Here is a 23,193-nt window from a genome sequence, read left to right on the forward strand (position 1 = left end):
CGTCTTTTTTCCGTAGGGCGCACTCCATAGAACACCGGTCTTGCAAACTCAGGAACCCGCCCTCCAATCACCAGGTTGACGAACCCGGTAAGCCTCACCCGCCTTCCGCGAAATCAGGGCCACCAGATGACCCGGGCGGAGCCCGTCCGAGCCACCCGCCGAACCCGGCTTGAAGAAAGCGATGGCTTTCCTCACATCCCCTTCCCCTACGATAGAAGGAGGTGGGTAGTCTTCTCCTGCAGGTTCAGGGAGAGATAGGTCCTCAGGTGCCGGAGGATGCTTCTGCCGGAGCTCTTCTCGGGTTCTATCGTCCCTCGGGGCAATATCATCCGATGATGCCAGCATACGCACAGCTCCCCTTATGTCACCATCGGCCAGTCTGCTGGCCACTCGCCTTCCGAGCTCTTGATTTCCGTTTCCCGACTCCCGCCTCACTCTTTCTTCCGGAGCCACCAGATGGTCAGATTCAATAAATGCTCGAATCTGCCTCTTGACTACTGTGGTTAGTGAGTGAGACGAACCGCTGCTCTCCGGCTGCCGCAGCGCGATCCACCCAAATAGGTGTCACTTGAGCTTCTTTCCAGTCAGCCGGCAACATTCCTTGTCCTTGCTACCCGCTCCATCCTCACCAGACATATCCGAATCAGAGACCAACTTAAAGTTGTCAACACCTAGACATGAACCGAGATCTTCATCACCAGAACAAACACCTGCATCAGGATTAGGTGATGTCACTGTTACACCAAGTGCTGACTCTACATTATCCAAAACAGCTACAGATGATTTACCAAGAACTATACAATTCAAAGAAGATGCAGGTAAAGTCAACCTAAAGTGCTTTTGGACTGCAGAGTTTATCAGTGAACGAGATTTGGCAGGAGATTCCTTATGCAAAGGAAGAGCAAACAGATCTGTCTGACAACCAACTAGACTAGAGAAAAATTCAACCGGTGTAGTAAGAAACCCTTGATTTGCTGTTACACAAGAAATGGAAGCGCGGTTAGAGTTACTATTAGCCGTATTAGGATCATCAACAAGAAGTCCACCTGAGATCACATCACTAAACAACGGAGGAGCAGGAGAAAATCACTGGACTGGGCTATTCAAACAATGAAAGACATCAGCTGACACTCTCATGCTATGCACTCATGAATCATGGCGCCTCTCGTCATTAAACTTCAGCAAATTATTTCCAACCATTAGGTTTCCTCTCCTACTCACAGTAGTGTTACTCACCCCATCGTTTCTTGGTCTGGCTCTATCTGCATGCCCTGGGGCCCTCACACAATCTGCTCAATTGGCCTTATGTGGACCACCTTAATTTGCACATTTTGGGTTCTTGCTGTTACAATCCTTGTAATGGTGATTTTATGAGCAAACCAGGCATCTTCTTCGACTAGTGCAGCCATCAGCAGAGTGTCCAAAGCGTTGGCAATTGTAGCACTGCAACGGTGGAAAAGAGTAAGCTCGTATGGAGTAGGAGATTTAACCAATTTTGATCTTTGAAGGAAGCTCCTTGCCTTCAAAAGTGATTATAATTGAAGTAGAAGGAACACGCTTGCATTCTAAGTTCCTGTTCAGTCTTTCCATCTTCAAAAATTTACTAGGGCCATCTACCTGAACTCTCCTATCCATAGCATTTACGTCAGCTTCAATATCAACAGGAGTGATGACTCCATAACAATACTTCCCTTGATTACTGTAGGTTGGAAGCACCTAACTGACCATGGGCCAAGCTGAGTCATTTGCAAAAGAAAAGCAATATCCTTTTCATTGCCATCAAATAGCTGGACAACAATCAAACCTTTTCTGCGATTCACTCGAATATCTTCCACGCGCATGGTTGAAAATGGTGGAGCTTCCAGTACTGAGCTGAGCTGCTCAGGTGAGGTCAGCATTCGTTTAGAGCCATCATCTGCTGGGCGGATGAGGACCACCCAGGAATCTTGTTGATCAGTTTAGGTGGGCAAGTGCGATCCAACAACATTGGTATTCCTTGGAGTAGATTTCACTATGGAATCTGAAATTGTTCCAGTATTAGGCCGCTTCTTTGCATCTCCCGACCTTTCTTCAATGGCAGCAGGCGCACTCTTGCGCTTCCGACGAGCCGCTCCACATTCTGATGATTCTGGTGAGTTGCCATCTTGGGGCGAGAAAGGAGTTGCATCTCTTCCGCCATTACCGCCAATAATCTCAGTTTCACAGAAATGTCTGAGTTGTGAATCGGTCATTGTCAGCTCTGATGCGTTTGGTGAAGCACCAGGATCAATTAGATCTTGACCCTCAGATGAATTGATCATTGAGTGATCGTTTATCACTTTCACAAATATAAGGAAACAGAGGGGTTTGCAGGAACGTCCTCTTTCGACATCGCCTTGATTCGCTCTCCTCTTCTGTCGTCCATGCATTATGCAGCTCCTTGCCCAAACAGGAACTGTGCCTAAAAATAGGTGGCTGTCATCCACAGCTTCTACTGAAAACAATTCCTAGCAGTGCGTACACGATGCCGGAAATTTTTGCGGATCAAATCCGACTCAATTAACCTGTATAATAGCGTAGCATAGGCATTGGAATTTATGGCAAGTCTGGCCTGTTATCGCTACTTTGTAATGTTTTTGTTTTTTGAGTTGATCTGAGTAAATTTTCCTAGTGTACTATTCAACGACCCCATCAAATATGTCTTATTAATACGAAAATCAATTACCATTACTACAAACAAAATTTAGCCCAATGAATTGAAAAATAAAGAATGACAAAAAATTAACGCGTGAAAATGTGAAACTACGAAGCTCGTGTAGTGTAAACGCCAAAGCGTGTTGCAAAGGCGCTCAAGGATCAAATGCTCCAATATATTCGCTCGTCTTTTACCGTGTAAAAAACCGTGCACAGAGACTGCAACCGATAGGGTGGCGAGGGTAGGCCGGTTCGCAACCATGTGACGCGCTCTTCCTTCTGCCCCCGGGGGCTGACCTATCACTGATGGACTGAACTCAACTCTCTCTTGTTACTCAACCGTTCACAGCAAACAAACCCACTCACCCCAGTCAACAAATTCACATTAGTAAAACCACCCACCACATTTATACCAGGTAACCCATTTATACCACTCGGCCCATTGCACCACTCAACCCACTTACAGTTCTCAACCCACCCACCCCAATCACCACCCCCGATGACGCGTCTACTAACGCACTAACGAAGCGCACCGTGTATAAATCGCACACAAGTCTGCCAACAAACGTATCAACTACAATTAGTGAACGGAATAAAAATCCAGAATTTATGACTTAATTGACTCCACTCCATATTATCATCTTGAGCATCATAATAACTGCCTTCAGGAAGAAAGAAAAACATTATGAAGAAAGAGCATTTACTTTCAATTACCGTTCCAATAAACATGTTGGACACAACCTCGGCCACTGAGACTGAAAGTGTCGCCCAGTTTTGTTTATCATTTGTTGCAACATTGAGTATGCAAAATAAATGAATCTGTCCCATAGCATCAAATAAAACACAAATTCAACCTTAATCATGAACAAGGCTTTCCGGAAATAAGAAAGTTATACAAATATATCTCTTATTTTTTAACTTACGGCAATATTACTTAAACATTAGAAGGTTTACCAAACAAATTTTATTCAGTAAAATCTCCCAAATGGGAGATTGATGTTGAATTCCATATAAGAATAACGGAAATCCATAACAGGGTACGTACTGGCATTTAGAAAAAAATCCATGACTTTTCCATGACTTTCCATGACCATCAATATAATTTTCCAAGACTCGTATACGACAGGTTTAGCATGACTGATGGACTAACTGTGCATATTCTGTCATCTCCTACAGTTGATAAATAGCAAACGTGTAAATGCGTAGAGCAGGCAGACACAGAGAAACAAAAATGACACAAATCTGAAAAGCAAGCCCACACTGGTATTATTATGAATTCAATGGTGTCAAATCACAACAAATATTGAGTAATGCACACAAGATTGTACATGATTATGTCAATACAGTACAGAACACGATTCAACACAACTACCCTAACATTTAACTGGCAGCAATTTCATGAACTTTTTCTTTAATGTTCAGTTCAAGAGTGTCTAGCTCCTGTTGCTTTGTTTTCAAAGTCGCCTCATGGCGTTGAACTTCGCGATAATTTTCAAATCCCCCTTTCTCGCCATTGCTTCTGCATATTCATCTGCTGCTTGCCCAAGCGCCTCGATTCCCTCCTCCGTGCGCCTTTTCTTCTTCTTCAGTTCATCTAGCTCATCCAACGAAGCCTTCCTCTCCTGGGTTTTCTGGGCCTTCGCATTCTACTTTCTCTTCTGCCACATAATTATTTTAGGCTGTTTTGGCACTGCCAGCTGCAAGCAGCATCTTCTTGGTGATGGTCATCTTGACAGGCTACCACCATGTTCAACATGATCAACCACAGCACGCGGGGCAACCACCGTTCGCTCTTTCAAGTTGTGCGTCATGATTTCCATGTTGAACGAAAACCCTCTTCCAACCGTGGTTTGGCCATGAGACAGGAGCATGAGCATCTGCACTACATTCCAGCTTCTTGTAGGTGTTCTTTGATAGAATTGCATGCTAAAAAGTGTCCAGTCGATCAGAAGTTTAAAATGCTTAAAACTGTGCGTTCATTTCACTGCAATGTTGTGATTCATCTCTAAAGTTGCACATTTCATTGCACAACACCATCCACATCTGTGTTAGGGAATCTCTTGGCATCAACAAGCAAAGTGAGACAGTTCTACTGTGTCTTGTTGGCTTCCTTACACTCCTTCTTTATGATGACTTTTGGCACCGGCCATCTCAGGTTCCTACCAAGGCCACACCTGATAGGGCTCTTGTCCAGTAGTTTTTGGACTACAGCCTGCATGAAGTCCCGCGTTCATGTCTTGAAAGTGAGAACTTGCAGTGCACTTGCCTTCTTGTCTGTAAGCTGTTTTTTTATCGCGGTCCTGGCCATGTAACCAACATCAACCTTAATGAGGGAAATCAAAGCGCATTTTTTTCGTGACTTTCCACGACCTGAAATGAAATCCAATGACTTTCCAGGCCTGCAAAATGAAAACTCAAATTCCATGACTTTCCAGGTTTTCCATGACCGGTACGCACCCAGCATGCACATTTACACTTGGTTCAATTAATCATTTTAATAATATTTGTCTGGAGAACAGAAGCTTCTCAAAAAAGCATTTTTGATACAAGTCCACTTGGGGGGATTTTTCTGATGAGTGTTTGCTGGAAAAATGTTTTTTCAAGTGCTTTCTAGCAGTGCAAGCATAATCACACTCAAAACACTAAATTGATTTGTTTATTGAATGCTTATTTAGAAAATGCTGTTTCAAGCTCTCTTTTGTGACGCAAGCATAATCACACTCAGCGCACTGAATTGGCTTGTCTGTTGAATGCTTGTGAAGAAAATGACGTTTCAAGTCCCTTTTTGCAGTGCAAGCATAATCACACTCAGCGCAGTGAAAAGGTCTTTCTGTTGAATGCTTTTGAAGAAAATGTTGTTTCAAGTTCCCATTTGTCGTGCAAGCATAATCACACTCAGCGCACTGAAAAGGTCTTTCTGTTGAATGCTTGTTAAGAAAATGACGTTTTAACTTGCCTTCTGTGACACAAGCATAATCACACTCAGAGCACTGAATTCGTTTTTCTGTTGAATGCTTGTGAAGAAAATGTTGTTTCAAGTTCCCTTTTGTGACACAAGCATAATCACACTCAGAGCACTGAATAGGTTTCTCTGTTGAATGCTTGTGAAGAAAATGAAGTTTCAAGTTCCCTTTTGTGGTGCAAGCATAATCACACTCAGGGCACTGAAAATGTTTTTCTGTTGAATGCTTGTGAAGAAAATGTTGTTTCAAGTTCCCTTTTGTGACACAAGCATAATCACACTCAGAGCACTGAATTAGTTTTTCTGTTGAATGCTTGTGAAGAAAATGACGTTTCAAGTTTCTTTTTGTGGTGCAAGCATAATCACACTCAGAACACTGAATATGTTTTTCTGTTGAATGTTTATAAAGAAAATGCCTTTTCAAGCTTCCTTTTGTAGTGCAAGCAAAATCACCCTCCGAGTAGCCCATTTTCTTCATTGTTGACTGTTTAGAAATGCAATGATTGTGAAGGATTTTTTTACAACCATCAGCATATTTACCATTAGAAAATTTCTGTGAATTTCCCTGAGGATGCCTCAAGAGAATATGTTGTTTGAGTTCAGCTTTTGTGTCACACAAATTTAAACAGAAGTGACACTGGTGTTGACTTTTGCATAAGTGTTTGCAAGCTATATGCTTCTGCATTAATTTCTTTGAGGTACATTTATAACCACAGTCTTGGCACTGCAACGAGTCTTTTATCGAATGTATAGCATTAATTTTCTGCTGCAGTCCACTCCCTGAACTAGAGGTGTTGTCGCAGTCAGAGCAACGATGGGGTCCTGAAGCAAGATGTTCTTGATGAATGTGCAGCTGCTGTTGACCTGCACTTGCAGGCACCAATCCACGCTGGGAACAACTAAGGCTCATGCCTTCCCTGGAGTTGGACGCCCCAGAGACGCCAGCGTCGTCAGCAGCGTCTCCTGATGCTGATGCTGACCCACCAGCTTTGCACTAGTTATAAAAACAAAGTAAAAAAATTAACATTATTATCAACAGCCATATCCATCCAGCAGCTTTGATTCTTCATAGAATCTTTTAGTTGTCTCAAACTAAAATCAAAATTTTGACATATATGAAGAGAGAATTGAAATTTACCAGTCTATTCTGGTTCATGCAAGGACCTCGCAGCATTAAATCCTGTCTTGTGCAAATAAGCGAGTTACAATTACTTGGTCTCAATGTGAGCCGTTGATTTGAGATTTCAACCTTAAGCATGAATGAAACCAAAACTGAATTGAAAATTATTACTCATGTAAATTTAAAAATTTGATTTCAGATACATTAACTTTTAAATTCGGAAGCCAATTTCCAATAGAGCTGTGGGTTGGCTAGTGTGTTGGGACACTTTTGCAGCAAGGCAGTACCCACAATATTCTCAGAATTATAACAATATTCTCAGAATTATAACAATATTCTCAGAATTACTGAGCTGAATAAAATATTCATTTTTTGCAATTGAGTTTCACTCTTCTAATGCTCAATATTTTACTGATAATTTTGTTTATTTATTCAAACAGCCTACTGTCACATGTAGCAGGGCTTGACTCGCTGTGTCTGCACACAATATGTTCACCAAAACAGACCATTGACAACTTCAAGATGAAAGAAGTACTGTTGGAACACAAAGAAATTCATCTTGAACAGGTCCTTTCCATATAATGTAGATTTTTCCAAGATTCCTTAGATGTGATCCCAGAAGCATAAGAAGAGTGGGGAAATTCTGTTTAATGTAATAAGCTCAAGGTTCCTTCCTACAATTTCCTACACTGCTTGAACTAGATGTCTAGTTCAAGGATGGAATCCGTACTTAGGGGAAACCAAAAGTAATACCATCAATTTTTGCAGATTGAATATCATTAGATTTCATATGCAAAATTATTATTTTGAGAAAAAGTGCATTTGTTCGAATCTTTACAGTTCCACTTGCTCACTTTATAACTAAATACCAACAATAAAACAAAAGATTGGCAATTTCAAAGAGTTGGGAAAAATCTTGAATCATAAAAATTAGCGCTTAGCAAAAATTAATCTTAAAAAAATCATAAAAATTAGGCTTAGAGAATATACCTGATTGACCAAATTTCAAAGAGTTGGGAAAATCTTGAATCGTAAAAATTAGCGCTTAGTAAAATTTAATCTTAAAAAAATCATAAAAATTAGGCTTAGTGAATATACCTGATTGACCAACAGGGCAGAAATGTTCTGTGATGAGCTTGTGTGGTTGCCATGATCCTCAACTTGAACTTCCGTCTTGCATGGCAAACAAGAGGAGGATGCAGGTGCATGGCTGAGCTGTTCAGTTGGGCAAGCCTGCGGAGAAGTGGAGGACGATGTCATGTTGCTGGCAGTGATGTGTGCAATTTATGAAGAAGGATAAAGTATAGAAATCTGAATAAAATTCTGTGTAAGTTCCTACTTCTCAAAAGCTATTGAATGGTAGAATCGCAAATTTCTGTCTATGAAATATTTTATCCAATCAATGCTTCACAAGTAAAAACATTTCACTCTACCATTTCAAAATTTAGAATGAATAAATAAGTTCAAGTGGCAATTGCAAAAGCAAGTGCACATTTTTGGCTTCTGTTGCACCAAAATTGACATTTATAAACGTGATAGATTGTACTGTATTGCATACCGTAGTCTCATCACTTGAGTGGAAAATAATATTGACATGCCAGGAAAATTATGTGGTGGCTTGTCCTCCATAACTTTTCCTTGCAATTTTTTACTAATTTTCATTTATTCATTGACAAACAGAGAAGAACCATTTAATGAAGAAAAGTTATGACAGTTCTGAGTGTAATTTTGCCAATAAAGGTCATTACGTTTCATTTTTATTTGGCTAAATGCAACAATGGTAAAAATTTGTGAGTTTGTATTTAGGACAGCAAATATAATGTAGGTATTTCTTAACCATATTTCTCATAATATCCTGCCAATTACTAAATTGAGACACATGTGCCTAATCCCTAGTAATAATTCTTTAACGAGGAAAACATAATAATGAAAAAGGTTTATCACTTGAAGCCTAACTTGTAGATGCTAATAGATTTGAAATATGGAAATAGCACTCAGATAATTTTTCATGAAGATCTATGGTGGCAATGCTGCCATTTCAAATGCTTTACAAAATATCCATTAACATATTAGCTTAATTTACCTCATATCCATACAAGAAGGGCTCTTCTTTGATGGATATGGCCTCAGTTTCATCATCAAGCTCTTTTTTGATGGAGATAGCAGAAACTTTGATGACTGGAGAAGGGTCAATCATTTCCAAGGCTAGAAAATAAGTCCATTGATAGCCTTCTATTATAAAGGGGAGCAAGACATTTAACAGTAAATACATAAAATATTCATGAAACTAAGTAGTCGTGTGAGCTTTACACAAAAAATTTCATAACACACCGATGAGTGACTCGGGAGATGTTATATTATCCCACTATTGTATCAGATATCATAGTTAAATTCTTAAGAAACTTAGTACTTAAACTCAATTTTTCCTCTGATGTTCAAATTGATGAGGCACATGGAATTTGGCTTACCTTCAGACTTGACTTTGCCAGCACCAGGAGATGCTAAAATGAGGCTTGGCTCAGGGCATCTGTCACTGCAGACTGCAACAGGAGATGCTTGAGAGAGGCTTGGCTCAGGACGTCTGCCACTGCAGACTGCACCAGCTGAGAGTTGGTGCAGCATATCCCTGCATTCTTTGGTACTGGATGCCATCTTCACATGCGACAAGAATTGAAAATCATTGAGGTTGAAGTTTCTAGTCTATAATGTTGGCAGCAATGATGGGTAAACACTATAGGGAATTCTACAAAGTACAGTACAATCTCAAACAAAAGGTTTAATTTAAACATATGTCACAAAACAAAAATAATTCAAGCTAAAACTGCTACAACGGCATGTAATTATTTTTTTGCCGCATCAAAGATTATTGATGCATACATGTTGATGATGATATCACTGCAGATGAAATTCGGGATAATACATTGAAGTGAAATTTGTTTAAATAGTTGTGCCATTATGACTCAGTATTGTTAATAAATGAATCGTTTCTTTTGAAGGCAACGATAATAAAATAAGAATAATAGTAAAGAAAATAAACAAATAATTATGTATAGCCAGGGAGCTCTCAATATATAGCCAATATACTAATTTCAAAAACTACAGTGCAATAAGTCAGACACATAAGCAAGCCAGCAATAGACCAGAAACTTTCCTCCTGAACTTAAAATATTTATCTTTTATATCTTGCCCTTAACATAAACTTTCCCACCCCTCTAGCAGGGCAGCAGGCAAGGAATATATCTACTTTTCAAGCCAAGACCTGAGCTTTCCCACTATTATCAGAGCCACAAGGTTCCCACTACATGAATTACATCCCATCTAATTGTCAACAAAAAAGCATGTTTTCGCTGCCAGATTCCAAATGTAATGAAAATTTGATGCCTTCAGCCATAAGATTTCATTAATTAGTGAGAAAATACTAATGCCGCCCAGTCCGCCCTCTAACCTCTGCTCTAATATTGCATATCACTCCTGACTCCATTTTCTGCGCTCCTCCTAGGATCAACAGTTACGAATATGTGATGCATCTACCCAGTATAAAGGCCTGACTACTGAATGTCTTTTTCAGAGTCACCACTCCCCAAATATAAAGCCAGGCCCACAATATAAGTGCTGTAGCTGTGGCGAAGTTAGTGGCATTGAAATCAGCATGAGATCAGCCCACTCTGAATTTCCAGCCATATGACTTGACTGGGATTATAAGCAGATACTGAAAATGCAGTGAAGGTAATGGAACCCCTCTTTCTTCAACAATAGTTCAAAAGAGACTGAACCTGAAAAAGCAAAAATAAAGTAAAGCAAGCAATTGAAAGCATGAGGACAAATGCAAAACAGCTTTTACTGAAATAATTCCGAGCCACCTGCATGAAAGCCTGAAAGCTTTAGCTGATCAAATTCAACTCAATTAACCAGTATAATACAGTGGTGTAGGCGTTGAAATTTATGTCAAGTCTGACCTGTTATCTCTTTTTGTAATGTTTGTAATTTGCTTGTAGAAAGTCATGAGATTGATAATTTTGCCACATATGCACAGAAACCTCTGAGCTAATTAAATTGATCTAAGTAACTTTCTGATGAGTACTATTTCCCAACTCAATTATTCAATTGCCTCTAGTAAAAACAAAACTCAATCTGCACCAATGAAAAGAATGACAAAAAATTAATGCACAAGACAGTGAATCTACAATGCCTGTGTAGTGTAAATGTTGCAGTGTGTTGCAAAGGCACTTGAGGATCAAATGCTCTAAACTCTAAAATACTTGCCCATCTCTTGCTGTGCAAGAAAAAAAAGCAGAGACTGCAACCAATCGGGAGGCAAGGAGAGCATTTGTGCGATGCACACCATCTTTTGACCATGGGGGCTGATGGTGAGCTGCACTCAACCTAGTCACAGCCCTCAACTATTCACATCAACAAACCCAAACAACCAACTTGCACCTCTTATCTCTCTGACACCCATCAACCCATTTTCAAGATGTAGGTGCCTACAACACCAAGAAATAAACACACGTCAGTCAACATGCCCACCCCCATTTAGACAAGTCAACCCAATCCCACTGGTGATCACCCAAGCACCATCCAGCCCAACTTGCACCCTCTCTATAACATCTAACAACAAAATGCATTAATAGAGGAAGACGTTTGGCATTAATTAACATGACTAATTATTTAATTATTAACTCAAACTCCAAACTTTAATTATTAACTCCAATCAAACCTTTACATCTTGAGTGACTACTCCCTATTATCTCCTAAATCATTATCACCTTAAACATCTTAATTACTACCATCAGGGAAAGATATTGTTGGCAGGGATGGTTTAGGCTACTTTGCAGCACACCCTCTTGTCCCTCTTATTAGTGTCCCCTTTTTCCCCTCTTATGTGTGTTACTGTGTGTTTTCTATTGAAGTGTTTAACTATTTTATTGATTCAACTGTAATCATTCTCATTCTTTTCAGGTCAGGGCTAGATCAGTAACTGATTATCTAAATTTGTATCAAAACCTATTCTAAATTGTGGTGCTGAATTAATTGCTGTTCCACACTCCCTAGTCCCTAACCATTTGAGTGAGATTTGCTTGAACGCTCCCTATAACCTTCTAACTAACGGGATATTGGAAGCATTTATTGGTGTGCACTTTACTCATTGGTCTGTGTGCATTTTTACTTGGAGTCATATTTAGTTCAGCTAAAATTAATCATTTTTACACATTCCCTTTGATTCATTCTATCATTTTCCTGTCACTCTAACTGTATGAGACCCCAATAGTTATTAAAACCAGTATTTGCATTTCTTTTCCTTTTCCAAATTTAGTCATCATATTAGTCAAGTTCATTCTTTGTTACTAACCAGTCAGATAAAGTAGGCGGCGAGTTCGACTCACCAGCATTGAGACACCGGTAACATATTGGCATCTGACGGGATCTCATACATACATTCTTCTATCTCACACCATAGTAGACACCTAACATTTTTGACATCATAATTATGCTGCATTCTGGAACTAGTCTGAGGTCATCAGTTGGGGAGCGTGGGCAGCCTAGTGAAGTTGTGCAGACAAGTGCATTCAATCCTGATTCTGAAGTGGTGCAGTCTGTTGAGGCATCAGTGACTAATAATTCAGCAGCAGATGCATTACCTCTGCAAGCAGAGAAAATTCAGCCTGGTGACAATTCTCCCGAGTCCAATCCAGTTCTTATTGAGGCTCTGAACTTCCAGTCACTTCTTGTCCAATTTGCCCACCCTCAAGTGAGAGCTGACCTTATCAACAGATATTTTGGTTGCAATGTTAACCCTAATTTACTACCCATCTTGGATGAGCTAAGATGGATCTTGTTTCCAGGTTGGGTTGGCAGTGGGTTCGGAGCATCTCATGCAAGAAGTGAAGCTGCTTCTTACCATCTACACAAACTAATTGACAAGTAAGATTTACTTTTATTGACAAGCTATGATAATGCTGGGAAGTGCCTATCCTACAATGAATGGTATACTACCTTACAGTTGCTTGCAACAGATCGCTACTGGGACAATGTCAGTGCAGACTTGCGCTGCACGCACATTGAATCAAGTGACTATGGAGAACTACCCAGAGCCTCATCAGCTGTTGGAGCTGGTTAGACAATCCAAGCAACAAAAGTGCAGAGCGCTGTTAGTTGCTCTAGCAATTCTACTCCAAGAAAGAGAAAGACCTCAAATAAGAAGAAGAGACCAAATTCTAAGAAATTTGTTAGAATAGAAGAAATTATCATTTCATGTTCTGAAGCCTCCTCTGATAGTACTCATGGTGTTAGTGTGGCTTCCTCATCTGCTGATACATCATGCAATGAATCGACACCAAGGTACCATGGTGAACGGTGCATGCATAACAGGTATTTGGACCACCGTGAAGTAGTAGAGCCAACGAAATTCAGCATGAGTGATACAGTTAGCCTCAAGGAATATTTAGTCACATTTGAGAACTACTTTGATAAGAAGTTTAAGGGCAACTCGTATGATAAATCTCAGAAGCTAGCTGACTTCCTTGATGGTGATCTATTGACTGTTTTTTGTGTAAGAGGTGGCCGAAGATTAAAGTATGAGAAGATGAAAGAGGAATTGCTTGCCTATTAAAAGAAACAGCACCTTAAGGGAAGACGGCACTGGCGTAGAGTTGCCGGTTGCCTCCCCGAAGCCTAATGAGCCTCACGATATTTTTGGAGTGCGACTAATTGAATTATTCAAGCTTACATATCCTAATGACAAGAAACAATGTGCCATCCAGTTAAGGCAGCCCTTCTTGGAGGCTACCAATGAGTTCCCTTTGGTCATCACCACTAGTGCCTATTAGAGAGAAAGATGGCTCAATTAGGATGTGCATTGACTACCGGCAGCTCAATCGCATTACCTTTCCTGATAAATTTCCGGTTCCAAATTTAGCTCACTCTATTTATGGGTTGCATGGCACAAATTACTTCACACAGTTAGATCTAGTACGTTGTTATTACCAGATATCAATTGAAGAGTGAACTAGCCCCAACAGCTTTTAGCACCCCACGGAACCACTGACAGTTCAAGCAGTTGAGTTTTGGTCTTCGTGATGCGCCAGCTGCGTTCCAGCGAGAGATTCAGGCAGTCTTGAGTTCTTTTCAATCCAATAAGGTTATTGTGTATATAGATGACATTTTATTTATGGGTTCAACTTTTCAAGAACATCTTAAACTGGTAGCCAAGGTTTTGCAGACATTACTTTCTTATGACGTTAAAGTTAAGTCATAAAAGTGTGATTGGTTTCAGTCCAAGTTGAATACCTTGGTCATGTAGTCAGTTGATCAGGCATCAGGAAGACCCCTGCTTATCTTGAGAAAGTAGCTAATTTCCCTCGTCCTGAAAATGTAGGAAGAATTAAGGGAATTTTTGGGTTTTACTAACTTTCAACATAAATACCTGCCAAACTGATCTGAGATTCAAAAACCATTATCTTGTATGACAGGTGGTAAACGATCTAAAACTCTTGAATGGACCCCAGAAATGATAAATTCATTTGATTTGCTTAAGGCTGAGATGAAAAATGATTTAGAATTGGCATACCCTGATTATGGTGAGGGAGTCAAAAAGCTGGAGCTCTGGGTGGATGCCTCTGCTTATGGTGCATCCACCCTGCTTATGGGGCTTACCTGACAGCTGCTTATGGGGCTTACCTGACACAGGTACAAGGGGAGTCTCATCATGTGATTGGTTTTGCATCGATGACGTTTAGTCCAACCCAGTTGAATTATTCCACTTTAGAGCGTGAGCTAACAGCCTTGAGGTGGGGAGTAAAAACATTTAGACCGTTTTTGTATGGTATCTCGTTCATTGTATATACTGACCATCAGCCACTTGTTCATTTACCCAATATGAAAATTGTTTGCACACGTTTGGCATGAACAGTGGAAGAATTGTCTAACTTTATTTTTGATATTGTCCATGTGCTTGGACATCTTAACTCTGCAGCAGATACTCTGTCACGTGTTGGGTCCCCACCTCCCCATGCAGAGGGAACTGTAGGTTCATTACCTCAAGGGCTTGTCCAAGATGGTCCACAAGTTGCAGGAGGGGGTGATTCACTTTTTGTAAGTTTGCTGCAAGCACTGTCATGAGTTAAAACAAGCAGCAGATTACCATTATCTGATGTTGAACTTAGAGAACTGGTTGTTGATGAATTGTTAGATTATTGTGCGAGATATAAATTAAATTTTGACCGAAATTCACGAAAACAACTGCCTCTGATGCGACATGTTGGTCAATTACATCATTGGACCTACTCATAGCTGTTAGTAGGCTGTTCAAATTTGTTATTTATGTGTATTTTTGGAATGATCAACCAGTAATCTATTAATTAGAAGAATATGCATCCATTGTCTATTTGCAATGCATCAGTGGGATTCATTTCAATCACCTTATTGAAATTAGGTCATATGTCAAACCTGAATTAGACCATTGTGTGATTAATACCATTCCGGAGGAGAGAGTAGCCAGTGTCAGGAATCACTCAGAAAGTGAGTCAGAAGATGAGCAGGAGCAAGAGTTGTTGATGACCTTGCTAACTATAGACCAAGATCACTGGACCTGTAGTCATTCAGTTGGCTCATTGCCTCAGGTGAGGTCAGCATGGGATCTTTTGACCTGTGTGCAGTTTTGGATAGTGGGGCTGAGGTTAGCCTAGTTTCATCTTCAGTTCTAAGTGTGGCTCATAGTGATGGTATCAACTTTTGTGTCCAGGAAGATAAACTCTGTGATATAATTGATTTTCAGGGAAACACATCACCATCATGCAAAAAGTGCAATTGTCTCTGGTTATTGGTACACTGGAAATGCCTGAAATTCTCAAATTTGCTGTTGTAGATGATAACATTTTTCCTCAGTTTTTTATTAGGGCTAGACTTCATGTCTCATTAAAATTTATCCATTGATTTGAATGCCCTTACTTTTAAGCAGGATGGTGAGATCATTTCCCGGTTGACTCCTGTAAGCTGGCGGGGCATTGTGGGTCCTTGCCTGTTCTTGGTTAGCGCTGGATCTTCTGAGCCGCATTGGAAGCAAAATACTCGGGATTTGCGTTTTAAGACGCAAGGTAATTTCCTACAGTGACAGGTTTGTCTATGTTGTCAGATCTTGACACTATTTGAGTATTGCAATCTCATTGTCCTGAATTGAAACGTCTGTACAAAGAGCTCAAAAAGCAAGTGCCAACTCAAGTGTGGCCGAAAAAGATCAAAGCCTTTGCTCACCATTCAGCAAAATTATCAATTCAAAGTGGCTTGATATTTTATGGTGATACTAGTCCAACTGTGGTCATTCCTTTTGAGAGTTTAGTTGATGTTTGTGTCTTGCTGCACTTCAATCTGGCTCACATAGGTCAAGACAAATTGTTGGATCTTATTTTTGAACTTGTATGGCACCCATCTAGGTATCGTGTGGCATAGGATGTGTGTAGCACATGTCACAGTTGTCAGATTTTGGAGGAATATTTTACCACTTTGATACCACCAACTTTAAAGATGTGTCCCAGTTACCCATTCGAATTGGTGGCTGCTAATTTAATTCAATTGCCCAGGTCTCCCAGAGGATTTGTTGGTTGTCTGGTTTTAGTGGATCACTATTCTAAGTGGATTACAGCAGTTCCAAAAAAGAATAAAATGAGTGAGACCATTGTGAAGGCATTCCATGATCAGATTTTTCCCTCACTTATTTGGATCCCAACTAATATTCTTACCAATAATGGACCTGAATTTACATGTACCAAATTTTTTGCATTTTTGATGCAATCTCATGTTAATCATAAGCTTACCACTCCCTATTGTCCAACAAGCAATTGAACTATAGAGTGTATAAATCAAACTATCAAAAACTTTCTGCGTAGCCTGGTCAGTGATGAGGTGCCATGGGATGTGGTATTACCAAAAGCACTAATCGTTTATAATCATACTTTGCATTCAGCATTACAGATGTCTCCATCTAACTTTTTGCTCACATGTTCCCATAATACTAATTGTGACAGACCTCTCCAAAAGACTCTGGCTGAACACTAGCAACATGGCCATCCCAAATTTGTTAAATTTAGTGTGGGACAGTTGGTGCTCATGAAGTGTCAACATAAGGGTTTTCTTAGCACTAATAAATTAAGTCCAACTTTCAGAGGGCCTTTCAAGGTCAATGTTGCCAATGAAAATGGAGTCACCTATGAGTTGGTGGACCAGAATGGTGGTGAGCATGTTAGAGCTCATTCATTTGTTTTGGCAGTGAGATAAGAGAGGTGACGATATCATGAGTGGGTCAAGAATGCATGATATTGGAGAGGTTGAGAGTACAGAGCCATTGACTAGTGTTAGTCACTCTTCTGTGGATTCTGAAAGTTCTATAGGCCTAAGTGACAAGTTCAGATCCTGACAGCATTAACGTTTTTGGTTCAGATGATGATTCAAGTTTGCTCTTTTCTGGTTTTGGTAATTCTTTGGCCAGTTCTCAGCCAAAAATGTGGTCGGCTGATGCTGCTAACTCAAAGTTATTGGATCGGTCATTGCAGTCATCTTCATTGAGATCTGAAGTACATGGGCTCTGTAGAGGTTGTCATTTTGAAGCAGCAGTTGAGGCTGAATCGGTTTGCAGTGTTGAAATTCATGATGCTCATGTTTGCACTGTACCAGAACAGGTGGTTATTGCAGCTGTAAATGCTTGTTACTATATTGAGCAGGAACAAGTGGTTGACAGTGCTACAGACGCTCACAATTGTATTGGTGGAGTACAGGTAGTGGCTGAAGCTAATGATGAGGCCACAGAGGGCATAACAAGATTGCAACAGTTGTATAAGCTCACAATGGATTGGGATGATGATGATAGCGAATTTAGCCTTGCATCACTGAAGTCCTTGCTTGTGGGGGATCAGTCACATGAAGACATTGATCCAGAACTTGCATTGGCTGACGGGAAGTTCCAAGAAACTGAAGGAGCTGAACAGAATGTCTCGTGTGAAACCCCAGCTGCTGTCCTCGAGTCTGAGGAGTTGGATGACTCTGATGATAAAGAGCCAGATTCACATTTCACTGGATTCACACAAGACCAATTACCTTCTGCCAGAGTGTCTCCTTTGAAAAAGATGACAAAACGGTCTGGTGAGCCAGATAGTACAAGTCAAGCAACTGAAAGACACACAAGATCCAAGGGCTCAGTCCAGGATCTTCCCAATGTTCAGCTTGTCACTCTTGAACAAAAGTGTAATAGACAGAGGTGTGGTTCATAGGCCATTTGTTGTTGCGAATTGTGGCATTTGATTTAAACAATGTTTTATTTGTCATTGCTCCTGCATTTGGATTTTGCAGTATTGCCAAAGCAAATATTTTCAAGTGTGTGCATTGCAACAGTGATGTCACGGCAGTTTAAACTTTTGAAAATTACTTGTGATTAACATATAAGTTCTAGCTTTATTACTATTTTTGACATGGTGTGGGGATGGTGAAAATTTTTTCACATGTGTTGTTGTAATTTTAATCACTAGAATAAGTTATTAATGTTTGTAATTAATGAGTTTCTAAAATGTATGTGGTAGAAAAATATACTGTCTGCTGAGCAGAATTGGATTTTAATTGTAGATGTTAAGAAAGTGCAATAAATTATCCTTGTTAGAGTATGGGATCTCAGCAGGGTGACAAAGTAATTTTTGATGTTCAGATAGTTGTTTTAACTGTAAAATTTTGTAATGCGCTTAATAAAATGTCCTTAGTAAGCATCATCGGCACAAGGGATGTGCTGGTGGGGGGGCATGTTGGCGGGGGTGGTTTAGGCTACTTTGCAGCACACCCTCTTGTTCCTCTTATATGTTAATTCAACTAAAATAATTCTCATTCTTTTCAGGTCAGGTTTAGATCAGTAATTGATTACCTAAATTTATGCCAAAAACTATTCTAAAGTGTGGTGCAGTATAAATTGCTGTCCCACGCTCCCTAGTTCCTAACCTCTTGAGTGATTTGCTCCAAAGCACCCTATAAACCTCCTAACTGGCTTGCATTGGAAGCAGTTATTGGTGTGCATCTTACTCATTGGTCCAAGTGCATTTTCTTGGTGTCATCTTTAGTTCAGCTTCAGTTAATCATTTTTACACATTTTCTTTCATCCTGTCATTTTCCTGTCACTCTTACTGCATGAGATCCAAATAGTTATTAGAAACAGTATTTGCGTTTTACTTTACTTTTCCAAATTTAGTCATCATATTAGTTTAGTTCATTCTTTGTTACCAATCAGTCAGATAAAGTAGGCGATGAGTTCGTCTCACCCGCATTGAGACACCGGTAACAGTGTGAACATGGTAGCCATTCTGTGTATTGAGTGTTGCAGATATATAGTGTGAACATGGTAGTCATGCTGTGTATTTAGGGTTGCAGGTGTATAGTGTGAACATGGTAGTCATGCTGATGCTGTGTATTGAGTGTTAAAGGTGTATAGTGTGAACATGGCAGTCATGCAGTGTGTCACGGATAGAGCAAAACTCAGAGATGTTGGTAAAAATAAGGAAAATACCCAACATTTTGAAATTATAATGTTTGAAAATGTTATGAACAAAAACAGTCATATCAATGATTCATTGTTTAGTATTGCTGCTAATTGATATGTTATTATTTTTTAGACATTTTTAGAAAATTTTTGTGTCTGTAACCTAATAAAAACTCCAAGCCATTCCAACTTTTGAAGAAGCCAAATTGTTGGTGCTCATTCAAAGGCTTGTCACATATCAGTAATTAGAAATAGGTATGAATCAATACCTTGGAGAATAGTTGCTGTAATTGCCACTAAAGGTTGACCTACACTACTATAATAAAATATATTTTGCTGATTTTCAAGAGTTTTCACTGATTATTACCAATCATAATCAAAATTATAATATCCTCAAATATGCTGAATTACAACATAAACACTAAATATCAGCCTGTGTACTGCATCCAACACTCTAAGCTCATCATGCCTGCATGGTACCAGGTAATAATTGGCTTGATAAAAAGTCCTTAATAGCAAGTATATACTGAGCAGACTGATCATGAAGTCTTGGCTCACTGCTCAAGTGCAAGTACCCTGCAACAGGGTACTTGCAGTGCATGTACCAAGCAGACTGATTACAAGGCCATGACTCATCACTTCAGTTATGCAGCACCAGTACTGCGTGTAATGGCCATGGCTCAACAATTCAGTTCTACAGTATAAGTACAGCTTCCATGAAATATATTCCATTAAGCAGATGACCACACAAGTTTTCATACATGATTCTGGTGAGAATGGTAGTCAGATTAAGATAACCTATAAAATACCTAACAAAATTTTGATGTGGATCCAACCCTGCAACAGGTGCTGCCTAGTATTTGAAAGGCACATAAATCAAATGTTATATGTCCATACTGTGCAAGCTCCTGACAACCAATGTTATACACTTGTGCCTCTTAATAATCAGAAAATAGATTCAGATCAGAAGCTGATTTCGATCTGGTAACAAAGCAGACCCAGAATAGTTCCAAGCATTGCGTAACATCTCTGCAGTAGAAGCCTAGGTATTTCTTGATTTTTGTAGGGATGCTAAGTTCCATAGGTTGACTTCAAGCATATAAACTTTTATACATACATGGAGATTTTTGATGTTGGCATAAATGTAGGATTTTTTATTTGACTTAGATTTTACAAGAAAAACTCTAGTGTTTCAACATAACTAGGATCCTCCAAGGAAGAAAAAATATATATATATATACTTTATAAAATCTTAATCACAAAAAAGTATTTCCAAGTAATAATGTGACTTGAGAAAAAGATAAAGAGGCCAGCAATCTCTGAAAAACCACTGGCAAAATTTCTCATTTATTCATGACCATCAGCATAAGAAAATAGATTATTAACAAAAAAATAATTCTCTGAAGTTCTATTTCTAACACATTTCTACAATTTTAAACAGTTGCATTTAACAGTTATTCAAAATAACATGGAATAATCTATTTCCCATATATCATGTTGACAAAGTATCACTTCAATTTAGACTGATCAAATCATTCTAACCCCCAAACCACCAACCTGCTCGCCAGGCATAGCGGTGACATCCTGTGAGGAACGTTGGTGGGCGTCCCAAGCCTCAACTTGAGCTTCCTCCTTGCATGGCACACAAGATGAAGGAGAAGGAGTTTGCTGTCATGAACAATGACTTCATCAACAAATTGAAACATAAACCCAATAATATTAGAATTCATTATCATATCATAAATTCAAGTAAGATAATTGCAAGGATAATAATAAACATACGATTGTACTCTACTGAATGCAGATATATAGTTTTGCCTGAATATTTTACACTGCAGGAGTGCAGCTTTTAAAGCTATGGAACTTCTTCAACTGCAATTGAATTAAATCAGAGGGGGGGAGAAATTAATAGTCCAAGTTTACCTGATTTTCATCAATTTTAACAGGTTCATCCTTCACATCTTCATCTACAGGCTCAAGCTTGATGTTAGCTGCAACCATATCTGGTAGCATAGATGAGCCACTGGCATTTGTGGCTGTAAATAATTTGAATTATATTACCTGATAAATGAATGTGAACGATATATATATAACATAATAAAATGTTAAAGATATATATGATAAAGATATCTGTATATCCTCTATAAAAATATATATCCAATATATGGAGCCTATAAATAATTACAGTAACTATGCTTAATTCAGAGTGACATTCACACTAATGTAACTGACAGCTGAATCATCATATTATTTCAGTATTTGAAACATTATTGTGAGTAACTGATGCATCTGTAAATGTACAGCTTACCATTAGACTCAACTTGGCAAACAGCAACAGGTACTTGAGGAAGGTTCAGTCCAGACCACCAGCCCCTCTTGACTGCATCATCAGGCAGTTTGTGCATCACAACACGGCACTTTTTCATATCATGCATTAGAATATCCATTAGATTTTGTGTGCTTCATGAACAAACTTTCAATAAAAAATATTAGATCTGTAATCAAAGCAAGTAGTAGCTGCACACAATCAAATACATGAACCTTAGTAGTACAAACTACTATTGAGTATCAAAGAAAAATACATTTCTGTTTGTGGTACTCCAACTAATTATTAAATTTTTATATAATAAATTCAAATTTTAAAAAGTTATATGATGGCCCTAATTTGCTGGAATTTCTATCATATTACCAGATTGCAGATCAATTGTTTCTATTTTAATGCAACCAGGATATTCTGTAGGTACTCCCAAATAAAGTGCCCACAGTAAAAATTTTCTCATGTGGAGATTAGTTTGATAAGAACATAAGAACTGAAAATATATTGAGCAACATAAAAAGCAATCTAAGTTTGCTTATTATAGTGATTATAGAGTGGAGACATTTGTAAATGGTATTACAAGATTCAAGTAAATTTTAGAATTAATTTCACACAGAATAGACTTCCTTCGGCAACAAAATAATATAGGATTTGTATTAAATTGAAGAAAAATTAAAATGAAACTGAAAGCAGGTGTTCACATGACCTATTAACCATGAGAGTAGGTAACAATATTGCTAATCTCAAGTCTGTTTTAATCAAATATTCTCATATACCCTAATCATATTTTGTTATAGTTGAGGTGTCACATCACAGAAAACATTTTTTACTAATCATGCATCGTAATTGATAGTTTTTCATTATATTGCCCAACTATACATATTTGAAAATTCTGTTTGTTGTATCCATATTGATAGACTCTTGAACCTAATTATCTTTGTGTAACTAAATTTTTGTTACAGTGCGGAGGTGCAGTTATGTCAGACTGTATTATAACTGAAATGTTTCTTTGACTTTAAACTGAGAAAATTGGCTCTTAACCCTTTACCGCCCGATTTTCTGGGTAAAAAATCGCAAATTTCACTTTTCTGGTTTTTAGTCTCACCTTAAACCAATGGTACCAAAGTCATCTCTGTACGTTGATTTATGCCTTGACGACAGTTCACGAAAGGGTTAGGGGTGGGGGAGTTCTTTCACATTCAAGATAGGCAAAAATTACCGGCTGGGCACATAAATAGACTACCCAAAGATGCTGATCTTTAGTTACCCAGGTGCTGTCACGTGGGATGGTCCTCATGCAGTCGTTCCAACCATCCTTGATTGAATTTAAGCTCCAGTAACGTCTAGTCTTGTATCCATGCCACCTTGAATGCCTATTTTGAGGTGCTTGGGACTTTGCCACACCCTACTGAACATTCACACTTATTGTCACTGCAAACCTATATCTTCCTAGAGTTTTTAAGCTACAGCAATGAGAGATATACCGTTCGATTTGCAAATATAAGATCTTGAGATTGGTTGTAGATTTTTTTCAATTTCGTTATAGTTTTGAAAATATTTTGGCAAAGGAAGGGGGGAGGAAATCGAAAGGGTGGGGGGGAATTCGAAAGGGTGGG

The 23,193-nt window shown here is 39.0% G+C and overlaps 1 protein-coding gene across 1 annotated transcript; it reads right to left on the bottom strand.

The window, feature by feature from the left end:
- Positions 1–48: 48 nt before the first annotated feature.
- On the bottom strand, positions 49–21,772 carry LOC108665952 (zinc finger X-chromosomal protein-like). The gene is made up of 9 exons (XM_047882978.1): positions 21,569–21,772; positions 21,184–21,296; positions 20,818–20,928; positions 9,224–9,407; positions 8,839–8,960; positions 7,854–7,988; positions 6,002–6,629; positions 1,237–1,289; positions 49–534 (listed from the first exon to the last, which is right to left on the bottom strand). The coding sequence occupies exons 1-9, from the start codon at positions 21,705–21,707 to the stop codon at positions 49–51; spliced, it is 1,971 nt and encodes a 656-aa protein (XP_047738934.1). The 5' UTR covers positions 21,708–21,772.
- Positions 21,773–23,193: the final 1,421 nt, after the last annotated feature.

This window comes from Hyalella azteca, unplaced genomic scaffold (assembly GCF_000764305.2).
Source record: "Hyalella azteca isolate HAZT.00-mixed unplaced genomic scaffold, Hazt_2.0.2 contig11718, whole genome shotgun sequence".
NCBI lineage: Eukaryota > Metazoa > Arthropoda > Malacostraca > Amphipoda > Hyalellidae > Hyalella > Hyalella azteca.

Coding starts and splice junctions, on each gene's coding strand:
- LOC108665952 (XM_047882978.1), bottom strand. CDS start 21,707: ATGGATATTCTAATGCATGATATGAAAAAGTGCCGTGTTGTGATGCAC. Junction 7,989..8,838: donor CCTTCTTGTATGGATATGAG/GTAAATTAAGCT, acceptor ACTTCTCCGCAG/GCTTGCCCAACTGAACAGCT. Junction 6,630..7,853: donor CTGCCCTGTTGGTCAATCAG/GTATATTCACTA, acceptor TTTTATAACTAG/TGCAAAGCTGGTGGGTCAGC.